Here is a 15192-nt window from a genome sequence, read left to right on the forward strand (position 1 = left end):
AGCATTTCTTCCCTGAAATACCGACTTTCTATTCATTTCCAGGTTCATCATCAGCATCGTCTACATCGTCCTCAGTGATGCCACCACCACCACCATGGCAGGTACCACCAATCACAACTATGGCCCACATGCCACCATGGCACCAACCACCGCCACCGCCGATGCCGCCACCGCAGCACCCCGGTATGATGCCTCCTCCCATGCAACCAGGAATGCCGCCGCCTCCAGTACAGCCCCCACTTCCCCCAGGGCCACCACCTCCTCCCCCAATGGGCATGATGCCTTATGGTCAGCCACCACCCCCTCCACCCCCAGTAGACATGCAACAAAATATGGGTGCTGTCCCCCCTCTTTTGCCACCAGCACCCCCACCACCACCTCCAAACTAAAGAAGCATGCCAGGAACCTGTTGCTGTTAAAAATATCGTTTACTTTGACTTACAGAATTAAAGTATTTTAGCTTCCGTGAATTATTTTATTAACATTAAAGCTTATGCACTGTATATGGAGAGATTTCACATCAAAAGTAACTGAAAATTGAACGGGTACATGCAATTCAGTTTGATATCAAGGCTTGATGAATTTGCCTATTGGTTTTCCTTTCTTGTACCATACCTGCAAAATGAAGTTTCATCTGTTTGTGAGTGCATATTTCAGACTCTTCTTGCTGATCTTTTTAGTGAAATAATGAACATTTATTTGTTTAGAGTGGTTTCAGAGAATTGATGATTGATTGTGATAAATTTGTTGGGAATAAGTGCTCTTCTAAAATGTCATATATGCAAAGGACAAGAGGCTTTGGGTGGTTATTGGATGTTGTGTACATAGCTTGTGTGGATTTGCGCCTGAAATGTGCCAACTGGCAACAAGGGTAATCATACAATGATATCTGAAACTTTTATGTCAACTGATTATAGCAACATGGCAATCAGTTTCATAACAGACAAAATTAAATTGTACTAATGTGTCAGTAACAGCAGACACTGGAATTCAGAAATATCCGGTAGTACTTCCATAACACACAGACCATGGAATACTGTGATCGCGAATCAGTCCATGCCTGCTGTGTTTTGAATCTACAGTATACAATATACCCTCAAAGACGTGTACATGGTTATTGCTGCCAGTTGGTCATTTCATGGTGTTCTTTTTATAATGCACACGTGAATGTTTGAAGCACTTCTCAGTCTGAGGTCACATTTCAGGGATACGAATAGCTGTGATTTGCAAAGATAAGGGGCAAAAAAAACAAACATTGAAAAGCTTTCTCAGGATCTTGGTGGTTTAAATTAACTGGCATAATACTGTAGTAAAGTTTGAGCTGTGGTAGATTTGTCTTTGTTGGCATCAGAGTTGAAATATTCAGAGATCTGGCCATGACAGATACTTCAAGTCTTGGTGCACTGTTATTGCTATTGTAGACATTAAAATTTGATCATATTGTGTTAGAAGTGTGTAAAAAAGTAAAGAAAAACGTACTCAGTTCGATGTGTCCAGGTTTACAGTGTATTTTGGTTAACCCTTTCACCCCCATGGTTTGGCCCAAACTCATTGTTATCAATGGTGACCATGGGTCCTGTTTATAGGGAATCTGCGGTGAAAAGTTTACCATTTCAAACTCCAAGATGTGTTTCTATACTAACCCTTTCCCACAAAGCTCTGTAGTGATTAGTTTGGACTCTGTCACAAGAGAAGAAACTTACATTTAGTGTCTTGTAATCAAAAGTGTTATATGCACAGTAGGTTATGCACACCAACCTTTCAACATCCAGTGTTATTGTTTTTCACTATCTTTTTGCTGTATATTAAAATGATATGCCATGCACTTTTCAAAAGATACGGGTGAAACCATAACACGAATTATAAGCTTGGTATCAGCTTCTGTAGCCAAGGTGGTGAGAGCTCATGAATATATGTAAATTGTCATATGGATTTATGTACTCACTCTTTCTACTGTCATTTCAGAAATGTAATGTTTTCAATTTCTGTACTTTTAATGTATTTTCAAATATTTTTGTTCTATTTGTAAAGTACAGTTTCTTTTCCTACTCTGAAGGTCACGTTGAAATGCAGAGTATTCATTTTTCGCCATAACCTGCATGTGTGAGATTTCTGTCGTTGTTCACAGCTGAAGTTTTAGACTGTACTATGGATTCATCTTTCATGCAGTAACATTGTATGATGTACAACGATGCGTTTTGTCAGCAAGGGTAATACAGTGTAGTTTCCTGGAACAAAAATAATGAAAATATGATCAAAAGCTGTGTTCCGTTTTAAGGTAGTTTGCGCCTCGGAAGTGACTTAAACTTTTGCCCAAATTTTCCATAAGGAGAATCTTTCAACCATTCTCATTAAAAATCAATAAAAAATTGGGGGTTGCCGTTAAAATTTTGGTACTAAAGAAACAACCCAAAATTTACAGATATTTAAATTTCAAAGGGGCTGCCATCCCTGTTTTAACTCTGGAGAAAAACAAAGTTTTTGAATTTCGAAAAACTAAGCCTTTGAAAAGTTTTCTTGCACCAAGAGCTCTAAAATGAACCCCCACAATTGGTAGATCAGAAAAGAATTGTAAAAATTTGAGTCTGAATACCTGTCCCCGAGGTACATTCTACCTTAAGATGAAGTGAATTCTTTGAAGAGTTGGCATCATTTCATGTAATAAAGTATAGCATATGAAAGTTGTTATTGTGAAACACTTCTTGGGTCTCTGCGAACTTTCAGCATATTTCAACTTTTCAACTTTCACAATGCCTGTAATATGTAGGTGCTGACTTTCATGTTTCATAAATCTTGCTTTTGATTATGCGGAACCAAACCTGTAAAATCACCCTTTGACTTCATTTATCAGTACGGAGAACTCCAAATGTTTTAAAAACTGTTGAAAGTTAAACCAAATGTTTATCATCAGCGACACTGTGAGATTATTCTCGAAAATGATTTGTTTTACCCTTTCACCACCATGGTTTGACCCAAACCTATTGTTATCAATGGTTATTTTGGACCTGTTTACAGGGAATTAGGGGTGAGAAGCAGATAGTACCCACCCAGATACTGTTTCAGATCTAATCAAGTCATTAACAGTATATGATCTATAAATTGTGATATGTGTTACCTGCCAATTAATAACTTTAAACAGCTTATCCCAGTATTGCAAAAAATTGTTCATAGATACATATAGGCTTTTAAAAATTGAATTACAAAATACCAAGTTATTTGTGAGTTGTTAGAAACCTGTGAAGCTGTTCTTTTATTTGATTATTTCAGGCAACTTGATTTGTTGCGACAAAGTTAAAATATCAGACAAGTTTTGTTATGAGAAATATTCTCTGTAATGGTGTGATCTTCGATAGTAAAAATGTTTGAAAAATGATAAAAACAATTTCTAACCTACCAGCTGCTTGTGCAAAGATACCTAAATGCTTTAAATTTAGAAAAAGGAAAAGGAGTGTGTACTGTGTCCCATTCTTAAGAAATTATCAATACCTTGAAGGTGTTATGTAGGTCATTTACCCCACACTCATCATGACCTGAGTTCAATTAGTCTAGAACATTCTCAAGGTCACTACCCTTAATGACCTCACAACCTTGAATTCAATTAGTCATGTTTGGAATGTTCTGGAAAGTTGATTAGTTGTGTAAGGGAGATAATTTTAGAACAGTAATTAGCATGTCAATAAAAGTTCTAGATTGTTCTTATATGCCTTTATAAAAGGGACGTGCACAGCTTCTAGTCAGACTTTTGGGATCGTGTCTCTTGTGTGTTACTAAACTCCAGCAGTAGTCATTCTCAAGACTTTTCAAGACCTTCACTGTCAACGCTGGATTTATACTGTGGACTTTGTGCAGCTTCAAGCCTGCAAGCCAAAGGACTGTTCATTCATTCGACTGACTGTTACAACTCTGAGACTGGAGCTTTGCCGTCCCAGCTGAGATAAGTAGTCTGTACACTTTAAAGCTTGTACTCTATCCCTGACTTAGCAATTAGTTTTATTTTTGTAATAAATTCTGTTTAAAACGTTATTTGCTGAGTTCACCCTTTTGTTCGTTTCTCTGCACGTAACAAATTGGGGGCTTGTCCGGGATACGAATATTTTGAGCCGTTTGACAACATTTTGACAGCCTTTTCAAAACTACTATATACTGTGAACTCAGCGAAATTTAATCATGGCGGAATTTAAACCAGACGAATTTATGGATGACCTTGATCAGGACACATTTAATTCCCTCAGAAAAGACAACCTCATAGCACTGGCCAATTTCCTTAAAGTAGAAGTTAAAAGATCTATGCGCAAGAGGGAAATACAGTACCGTATTGCCAAACATCTGGTTGATTTAGGCCAATTTGAGGAATCCACCTTGAAAGATTATGAGCCCGAGTCTACCTTTGAACTAAGAAAATTAGAATTAGAAATGCAGACAAATTTGGAGATCAAGAAACTAGAATTACAAATGAGAGAGAAAGAATTACAAATGGAAAAAGAGAGACAGGCAGATTTGGAGCTTAAGAAATTGGAATTAGAAAGGAAATGAAAGAAAAAGAATTGCAAATGGAAGAAAGACAGAAAGAAAAAGAAAGGCAGGAAAGATTAGAATGGAAGAAAGACAGAGAGAAAAAGAATTGCGATTAGAAGAACAGCGATTACAGGTAGAAATAAAACGTTTAGAGCTTGGACAGTCAGGAAATTCTTCCCTTCGGACAAGTTTGACATCACTAAGCATTTCAGGTTAGTTCCCCCTTTCCAAGAAAAGGATGTTGACAAATATTTTCTCCATTTTGAGAAAATTGCTCAGAGTCTGAATTGGCCTAAGGAGTCCTGGTCTATGCTTTTGCAGAGTGCTTTGGTGGGTAAAGCCAGAGAAATTTACATTCAGTTGTCAGTAGAGCAGGCTTCAAATTATGATTCTGTGAAGGAATTAATTCTCAAGGGTTATGAGTTGGTGCCTGAAGCGTACCGTCAGAAATTTAGGGATTGTGAGAAGGCGAAAGACCAAACTTATGTTGAATTTGCTCGAACAAAAGAACAACTGTTTGATCGCTGGTGTTCTTCTGAAAAGGTCAGTCAGAATTATGACAAATTACGACAACTTGTTTTGATTGAGGAATTTAAAAGGTGCATCCGGAGTGACATCAAGACGTTTATCAATGAACAAAAGGCAGATACATTGGAGGTTGCTGCACGTTTGGCCGATGATTATTCATTGACACACAAATCTTCATTTCTCAGCAAACCATCCCAGTCCTTTTCATACAGAAACAATGCAGGTAAATTTAACTCCTCCTTTTCATCCAAGAATTTTTCAAAGGAGAGTAGAAAATCAAATGACAACAGTTCACAGAGTTCAAGTAACACTCCCACATCATCAGATCCCAAGTCTCAATCTCCTTCTGACAAACAGTTTGGTACACTTTCTTGTAATTATTGTAAGAAAGACGGCCATTTAATGTCAGAGTGTTTCAAATTGAAAAGAAAACGTGAAGGTCAAAGTGGTCAAAGTGGATCTAAGCCAACCGGCTTTATTTCTTCATCAACTCAATTAGAGTCTAATAATGTGTGCAACACATTTTCTGAGGTTAAACCCCTCTTATCCCCAATTAATGAGGTCAAGGTCAATTCTTCTCAAGATAGCATTATGGGTATTTTCGAGCCATTTATTCATAATGGTTTTATATCACTTTCTAGTGATTTTTCTTCCGCTACCCCTGTCAAAATTTTAAGAGATACCGGGGCTTCCCAGTCTCTTTTGTTGGCAGATACCCTGCCGTTTTCTGAAAAGTCATTTTCAGGTTCTAAGTTCTTATTAAGGGGGTAGATTGTAATGACTACATTCCTGTTCCTCTCCATAATGTCTATTTGTCTTCGGACTTGTTTCTGGACCTGTGGCTTTAGGTATTAGGCCTTTTTTGCCTTTTGAAGGGATTCACCTTCTTCTTGGAAACGACCTTGCTGGGGACAAGGTCATTACTAATCCACTTGTGACTGATAATCCTAGTTTAGATCAGGATCCAGAGCCAATTGAACAAGAGATACCCGATTTATTTCCTTCATGTGCCATTACTCGAGCCATGTCAAAGAAAACTTCCGAGAATCAAAATACTCTCAAAATAATGTCACAGATGTTGACTTAAATGACACCTTTCTCAGTCAGGTGTTTGACACGGATCATTCCGTTATCCCTCGTGGATTTGAAACTTCCAGTAAACTTCTGCTGACCAAAGTCAGACATTTTCTAGATCAAATCTCATTGCAGAACAACACAAAGACCCAGATATTTTGTCTTTGTTTGACAGGGTAGATGATGAAGGTAAAACTTCAGATAGCTCTGTTTCCTATTATACAAAATCTGGTATTCTCATGCGTAAATGGAGACCTCCAGATGTCTTGGTTGATGACGATTGGGCTATAAAACATCAAATTGTGGTTCCAAAGCCCTATCGTGCTGAATATTGCGCCTGGCCCATGAAACGCCCTGGGCTGGTCATTTGGGAGTAGGAAAACTTATCATAAAATTCTCAGTCACTTTTATTGGCCTAATCTCAGGCAGGATGTAGCACATTTCTGTAAAACTTGTCACACATGTCAAATGGTAGGAAAGCCGAATCAGACCATTCCAAAGGCCCCTTTACAGCCAATTCCTGCATTTCAAGAACCATTTAGTAGGATACTAATAGACTGTGTTGGGCCCCTACCAAAAACAAGATCAGGAAATGAGTACATGTTGACAATTATGTGTACATCAACTCGGTTCCCGAAGCCATACCACTGAGAAATATAAAGACAAAGACTATAGTGAGAGCTTTAGTCAAATTTTTCACTTTATTCGGCCTCCCTAAATGTGTCCAGTCCGATCAAGGCTCCAACTTTATGTCTGGTATTTTTCAACAAGTAATGGATCAGCTAGGCATTAAACAGTATAGGTCATCCGCCTATCATCCAGAAAGTCAGGGTGCTCTTGAGCGATTTCATCAAACTTTGAAAAACATGATTAGGACCTACTGTTTTGACACGAGAAACAGTGGGATGAAGGAATTCATTTTTTGCTCTTTGCTGTTAGAGAGTCAATTCAAGAGTCTCTTGGTTTTAGCCCATTTGAGCTTGTATTTGGACATACAGTCCGTGGCCCACTTAAGCTCGTTAAAGAGAAATTCCTATCAGACGACGATGATTGTCTGAATATTTTGCAATATGTGTCAGATTTTCGTACAAACTCTCTAAAGCATGTGAATTAGCCAGAGAAATCTTGAGTCATCTCAGCAGTCAATGAAAACCAATATGATAAAAACACCTCAAAACGGAAGTTTGAACCAGGTCAAAAAGTTCTTGTTCTACTTCCGGTTCCTGGCAAACCACTCCATGCTCGTTACTTTGGGCCATACCTAATTGATAAGAAATTGAGTGATTTAAATTACATCATAATAACACCTGACAGGCGAAAACAAAAACAGCTATGTCACATAAATATGCTTAAGCCATATTTGGATAGGGATAATCCTACTATAACTCAGCCTGTCAGTGCAGTCAGTTCAAACCATTATGAAGATAGTGATACTGAAACTGACTTGAGTGAAAATACTCTAAACTCAAAGCTGGGCTCGGTCAAGCTTCAGAACTCAGAAATCCTGGAGAAGCTGGAGTCTACAAAGTTGGCACACCTCCAGCCAGAACAACAACAACAGGTGAAAGAACTGCTCCATGAATATAAACACCTGTTTCAAGATGTTCCAACGAGGACAAACGTCATCTATCACGACGTTGATGTTGGGGACAGTAAGCCTGTAAAACAACATCCATACAGACTGAATCCAACAAAAGCAAAATATCTCCAGGAAGAAGTCAAATACCTGCTGGACAATGACTTTATTGAACCCAGTAAAAGTAACTGGAGTTCGCCGTGCATACTTGTTCCCAAATCAGATCACAGTTATCGTATGTGCACAGACTTTAGGAAGGTCAACACTTTAACAAAGACAGACACTTTCCCAATCCCGAGGATTGATGACTGCATCGACCGAGTGGGAAAAGCCAAGTATGTGACAAAATTTGACCTACTGAAGGGATTTTGGCAAGTCCCTCTGACGGATCGTGCTCGTGAAATATCCGCCTTTGTTACACCAGACGGATTGTTCCAGTACAAGGTGATGCCATTCGGAATGAAGAACTCTCCGGCAACGTTCCAACGGATGATCAACGACGTCATATCCGGGCTAGACGGGTGTGCAGCCTACGTTGACGACGTCGTCCTGTATAGTGACACCTGGGAGGAACACATCAAGCTCATGCGGAAGTTCTTTGAGAGACTGAGCAAAGCAATGTTGACTGTCAACCTTGCCAAATCTGAGTTTGGTTGGGCAAGGGTAACTTACCTCGGACATACTGTAGGACAGGGTGAGGTAAAACCTGTTGATGCCAAAATCAGTGCCATTTCAAGTTTTCCCATACCAAACTGCAAACGACAACTGATGCGCTTTCTCGGTATGGCTGGTTACTACAGAAAATTCTGTCCAAATTTCTCCACAATTACTGAGCCTTTGACTAACTTACTTAAAAAGAAAGTAAAATTTGTTTGGTCAGAGCAATGCCAACAGGCATTTGATACACTTAAAGCCATACTGCAAAGTGCCCCAGTGTTGTCTGCACCAGATTTCACTTTGCCATTCAAATTAGCTGTAGATGCTAGTGATACGGCTGCTGGTGCTGTTTTATTGCAAGAGGATAGTCATGGTGTAGATCATCCTGTTTGCTATTTTTCACGCAAATTTAACAAATCCCAGAGAAACTACTCTACAATTGAAAAAGAGTGTTTATCTTTGATATTAGCTTTACAGCATTTTGAAGTTTATGTTACTTCTTCAAATCAGCCAATAGTGGTTTATATTGATCACAACCCTCTTGTTTTTCTGCAGAAATTTAAAGGCAAAAATCAGAGATTGCTAAGATGGAGTTTAATGTTACAGGAGTTTAATCTTGACATTAAGACATATCAAAGGCAGAGACAATTTAATTGCAGACTGTCTCTCTCGTATTTAGAAATTATTGTTGTTCACTTTCAAGAAATTTTATTGTTGTTCACTTTCAAGAAATTTTACTTTAGAGTAAAACAAAATTTGAGTACTTAAATCCTTTTCAAGATTACATTTGTAAAAGAAAGATTTTTCTTTGAAAAATTTTCTTTTTTTGAAGAGGGGGTGTGTTATGTAGGTCATTTCCCCCACACTCATCATGACCTGAGTTCAATTAGTCTAGAACATTCTCAAGGTCACTGCCCTTAATGACCTCACAACCTTGAATTCAATTAGTCATGTTTGGAATGTTCTGGAAAGTTGATTAGTTGTGTAAGGGAGATAATTTTAGAACAGTAATTAGCATGTCAATAAAAGTTCTAGATTGTTCTTATATGCCTTTATAAAAGGGACGTGCACAGCTTCTAGTCAGACTTTTGGGATCGTGTCTCTTGTGTGTTACTAAACTCCAGCAGTAGTCATTCTCAAGACTTTTCAAGACCTTCACTGTCAACGCTGGATTTATACTGTGGACTTTGTGCAGCTTCAAGCCTGCAAGCCAAAGGACTGTTCATTCATCGACTGACTGTTACAACTCTGAGACTGGAGCTTTGCCGTCCCAGCTGAGATAAGTAGTCTGTACACTTTTAAAGCTTGTACTCTATCCCTGACTTAGCAATTAGTTTTATTTTTGTAATAAATTCTGTTTAAACGTTAATTGCTGAGTTCACCCTTTTGTTCGTTTTCTCTGCACGTAACAAAGGGTAAAAACAATTACATACCCTCATGTCTGACCATTTTGCGAAAGTATTTTTTCAGAGTTATGAAATCAGTGGTTTGATTCCACAAGTTTCACAGTACTTGTTATATTTTGTATTGTACATACAGATGTGTGCTAGTATGAATTGTTTTGGATAAATTCTACGGTTCTTTTTTGAAAAAAAAATTACTTTGTAATTGCTATAATGCATGATTTTGATCACAAAAGAGAGTAAATATTTTTGATGTTTGTTCCTGATGTGCTGAACATATCAGTAGAGTGTGACCAAATATGTTCAGGTCAGAGTTGTCAATTGAAACCATGTCCTCTATGTTTTAAGGTTTGGCACTTTCAAATAACTTAGTTTGACCTTAATAGCTTCATAGTCACTAACAAATATCCCCAGACCTTTGCTTAATAAAGTCACCAACTGGCTACTGTTCATATTGACCAAGATTGTGCTGTATTTCTCAACCTGTCTATTGTAATGTCAGGGTTAAAGTATGAAGAATAAAATTGTCAATATTGAAGTAAAGATTGTTTTTTGCCTGTGTTGCTTCTTTAATGACTTGGTGGCCATGGCTGCAGATAGTCGCATTTCAGGTAGACAAGTTCGAGCCATGCATAGTTCTATAAAAAGATTGCCTCATTATGCAAGACTGTTGTTTGAAGAAAGGTCATCTTAGGTCATGCCTGCCACAAGCCACACCTATGACTTGACCCAAAGATGACCTCAGTTCAAATAATGGCCCACCATTGCAACTCTGTACACTGACAGCCAGCATGATCTGATGTTATGATAAAAGATGCATCCAACCCAATACGGTGACTGTCAAGTAGCTGCTCTTCTCTGAATGTTGTTCCTCGGTCAGTTTTACATACTTTCACATCTATAGAGAACGGGGAAAATGGCCCACAGTTCTAAAAGAGAGTATACCTCAAGTAGCTCCTCCCCCCCCCCAAAAAAAAAAAAAACAAAACTCCAATCACATGTATAGACTGACAGTGTCGGCAACATTGCAGAACATTGGCCTACCCAAAGTAGTACTCGGGAACCAATATGTGATGTTGTTACTTTTCTCAACTTTTCTTCCCTCCCCCACGCCGATGTCAAAATCAAAAAATACCAGGAAGGTGTATCCTAGGACTGTCTAACTATATGGCTGTTTATTTTAAGAATGAACTAGGACAACTGCAATCAAATAAACCTGAATTTTTATTTTTTAATTAGTTTTTGGAGGGAACAAATAAACCTGTATTAGTGTGCTCAGCTTTCACTATACCGCCATCAACGATGAATAAAAGTCACCTTTTATTGAAGACAGCATAGCCAATTTGATACTAAAATTTTGGTGGTGTGAATCAGTTTACTCCGTTATCATTTAAATTGCATTTACAATACAGGGTTATAATACCCGTTCGCTTGTGAGCCAGTACTCACTCTGCGTGGCAGGACTGTCGGCTATGTGGTACGTGATGAGAGAGGCGTAGCCGGTAACGCAACGGCTCAGGCACGCAGTGCCACTGATCAACAACGATATTGCTTTGAAATTTTCTTAGTACAGCAGGAGGTACCTTATACAGCAGTGACATAACTGTACACTTTTCACACACACACACACACAGACGCATTATCTTCACCGTGAAAGTACCTGCAGAGAGTGATTTCTCGCGGCACCGGGTTATAACACGACAGACGTTGATATTATTAATTCTCTCGTATCGGGAGATACAGATGGCCACTATAAAATTTTGTCATGATGACGCAATCCGGTGTAGCAAAACGTTTGGCATATTTCATCATATCCCCGTGCACCCCGTCCCCTCATATACAAGTAGTATGGAAGAGTTTCTGAAAAAGGGTTATGTAAGAAGTGTACGTATGAAGACGGATTACAACGACCGAGAAATATTTTGTTTTGCTGTACATACAGTCGTTGGACGTGCCCATTATTGGCCCAAGCACGTCTAGTATAGTATGAGAAATAAGTGGTCGTGCCACAAACGATCAAATATGAGTGGCATTTCTTAATATTTTCCTTGTGACAGGGTACACAAACGACAAAAAACGAGTCGAATGCCCTATTGACAACAGAAATGATGACAAAAAGACGTGTAAAGCAAATAGACAGTTACAGAAAAGGGCGTTCACCCTCTGGTCATTCGGCATAACTGTACGTACGTGCGGACGTGCTGAACTGTGAGCAGAGTATAGGTCACAAAGGACGACTTCCCATTAACCTCGACAGACAGACAGCTCATTGCAAACAAAGGTCACCTTGTGTGTTGTGAATGATATTCATCGCTGTTATTGTCGTTTCTTGTTGTTGTCTTCTAGGCTTCACCAATGTTATTGTAGCTGATGACTTTATTTTTCAAGAAACGGTATCACTGTTATGGAAATATGGAAAAGCATGTTGCAATGGAACATGTGGAATGGGTGATTTTTAACAATGAGTGCAACCAGATTTATAATATCATGAATACTAGAACTGGGTTTCCCGTACATTGTCAATATCTTTGTGAACGGATGTTAACATCAGGCGTTCCCTTTGTAAGCCAATGAGTAATCTTTATAACGGGAATCCAGGCACCAGCTGCAGCACGGTTACATAATGTGATGTTGAGAGAACGCCACATCATTATTTCTGCACTAAATGCGTCCTTGAGTGCGGACTGAATGCAAATCTCTTCTTACACAATAAAATCCGTGCAACGTACGCCTGCGTGGGTTTTTTTTTTGTTTTTTTTTTTTGTTTTTTTTTTGCACGTTGTACAATGATCACTAGTAGTCGTTTGAACAGCAACAACGATGTTTTTCCAAAGTTAATCAGACGAAGCAATTTCCTTTTAGATAATGCTAACAACTACCTGCACCTTTACAGCTGAAAGGACAAAATTCTGGAGTCTTATTTTTTCAAGTAGACCTAAATGGAGACTTAACTGAAACATATTATTCGACACGCAAAATAAAAATGCACCAAGTTTTCAAGCATTTCTTTTCCTGCGTATGTACAAAATATAACTCTGTAGAAGAAATACTACACACACACACAAACACACAGACACAGACACAGACACACAGACACAGACACAGAGAGTCACAGACACAGACACAGACACACACATACATACATACATACATACATACATATATATATATATAGATATAGATATAGATATAGATATGAAATGTGATGCTGTTGGATGTGATCCTTCAATAAAGAACCTGGCATAATATTATATATATATATATATATAGATATATATATATATATATATATGTGTGTATGTATATATATAATATTTCTTTATTTCAGACTGAAATGTCCATATAAGGAAAATACAAAAGGAATCACCTGAAAATTCTCTCAGTCCCTGGGATATATGCTTTTGCTCAAAAGTTATATATATATATATATATATTATATATATATATATATATATATATATATATATATATATACAGATAACATGATATGTGATGCTGTTGAATGTGATCCTTCAATAAAGAACCTGGCATAATTTGCTTCGGGAAGAGATTTTCTGTTCCTTGAAATCACCTTCGAGGTGGTCACATATTTGACTGTAGAGTCGCATGATTTTTCCATTTTGTGCGTTTAAGTTCACTAAAGCCTAATATTTGGCAAACAGCATTATTCCAATACGAACCCAGTCAGGTGTTTATATCAATCTTTTCTCTGTGCAAAGGCAACCCACACGCACTGAGCGCGTGTTAAAATGAAGAACAGTCCGTGATTCGATCAACAATCAAAATAAAAATCGTATTGATTAGGTGGACCTATTAATATGGCTGAGTGAGTCAATTGAGTACAAAGTTCTCAGTGAAAAGATCTGGTAGAGGGACGAATATTTCTAGTCACATGCTGAAGCCCAGAAATCAATAGGCAAGGTATTAACTTTGAATTTTGTTTTCTTTTGAACTTTTTAAAAGACATGGAGACATCATTATTTATTTCCTATATGTCAGATGGCCACATATGTGAAATTTGTTGTTTTTAGGTCTGACCAAGATAGACTCCAGTCGTCTGCTAGCGTTTCTCAGGCGCACGTTGCAAGCACTGAGTGTCATCGTGTTTACCCCACGATTTACATGTGACACAATTTTCTTCAATTTACACAGTTTTGATATTTAGGCCTATATGCTCACTGACTTGGGACAGGTCTAGACTAATTGGCCTATGGAATGTTATTAGAGTTATGTATTGTCTATAACTCAGTCTCTGTCGTAAAACACTAGTTTGCATCGAAACTTTACAGTGTATGTAGGTAGAATGACTGAAGGACAACTGCACGCCAAGGCTACGTGATTGCAGTGACATCTGGGCACATTTTTGTCCCGCTGGTTTTGGATGGACTAGAATACTTCCAAAATTATCATATGGGTTTTGCCGGCAAACTTTAAATCATCCGAGTCTACCTAGTACCCATGTAGATCTATAGGCCTACTCACAGTCACAACCGCATATGTACACGCGTCTATGGGGGCATAGACGCCGAGCGGAATAGACCGATCACAAGAGACTGTGGCCTACTCCAAAAATTGATCCATTGTCAGGTGTTTCCCATCAAAATTTGGGGAACATCTTCAGGTCATTTAGGCCTACCGTTATTCTATCGCACATGAAGGCTTTCCTAAAGCAGGGAGGATAATATTTCCTATATAGATTTATATTTATCGTTTTCCCCTAGTGAAAAGTCGACCCATGGTAAAGTGACCCATTCGAAAGGCGCCTGACACATAAGCTAATTTTTCAATGGGGACCCCCTCCCCTCCCCCCGCCAATTCTTGCGGGATTTGTTGGTCTTACCATTTCAGATCGATAGTCCTTCCTTGTTGTAGATTACTGGTCAAGGTAGCACTTAAACAATAAGAAATTTTACCATGACCTGGGGTGATCGATGAACTTAATATTGAACGGTTTTGCTTTGGGTCGTTCTATTGTTCACAAGGTCAATCGACCCTGTTAAAACTCTAACGGTCAGGCTGGCTGCTTTATACAGCACAGACCCTCACTTTGCCTACAGTAAGTTGCGACTTCCATTAAAAAGTCTCGGGTATTCCAGGTGAAATTCAACAGAAACGTAATAGTATTGTCATACTTAGTATTGTATAGTATAGTATAGTATAGTATTGTCATACAATCGAAACAAAGGCTTTCACAGAAGTTGAAGAACAATAGGTGTATATACATGCTGTAAATAGAACAACAGGTGCTCCTCGTCAAGGTATCGTCCCTTTAAACGCTATTGTACTTTCAAAACAACATATTTGGATACAATAGGGATGGGATGACATCATATTTTTAAAAATAGTTCATCGTCAGCAACGTGATCTCTCACGGAATCCCCTCATCATGTCGTCTGTGATAGTTTCGAAATCCTGAGACGAATTGTGACATTTATCATG

General features: G+C 38.4%; 1 protein-coding gene across 9 annotated transcripts in view; it reads left to right on the forward strand.

Moving 5' to 3' along the window:
- LOC139115521 (splicing factor 1-like) overlaps positions 1-10296 on the forward strand; it is a 31875-nt gene extending 21579 nt beyond the window's left edge. For all 9 annotated transcript variants that reach the window (XM_070677678.1, XM_070677682.1, XM_070677676.1 and 6 more), the window contains 2 exons: positions 43-3493; positions 9765-10296. In XM_070677678.1, coding sequence (XP_070533779.1) covers positions 43-389 — 347 coding nt within the window. In that variant the 3' untranslated portion in view covers positions 390-3493; positions 9765-10296. The remainder of the gene's footprint in view (positions 1-42; positions 3494-9764) is intronic.
- Positions 10297-15192: the final 4896 nt, after the last annotated feature.

The sequence above is a fragment of the Ptychodera flava genome, chromosome 17 (assembly GCF_041260155.1).
Source record: "Ptychodera flava strain L36383 chromosome 17, AS_Pfla_20210202, whole genome shotgun sequence".
In the NCBI taxonomy this organism is placed as follows: domain Eukaryota; kingdom Metazoa; phylum Hemichordata; class Enteropneusta; family Ptychoderidae; genus Ptychodera; species Ptychodera flava.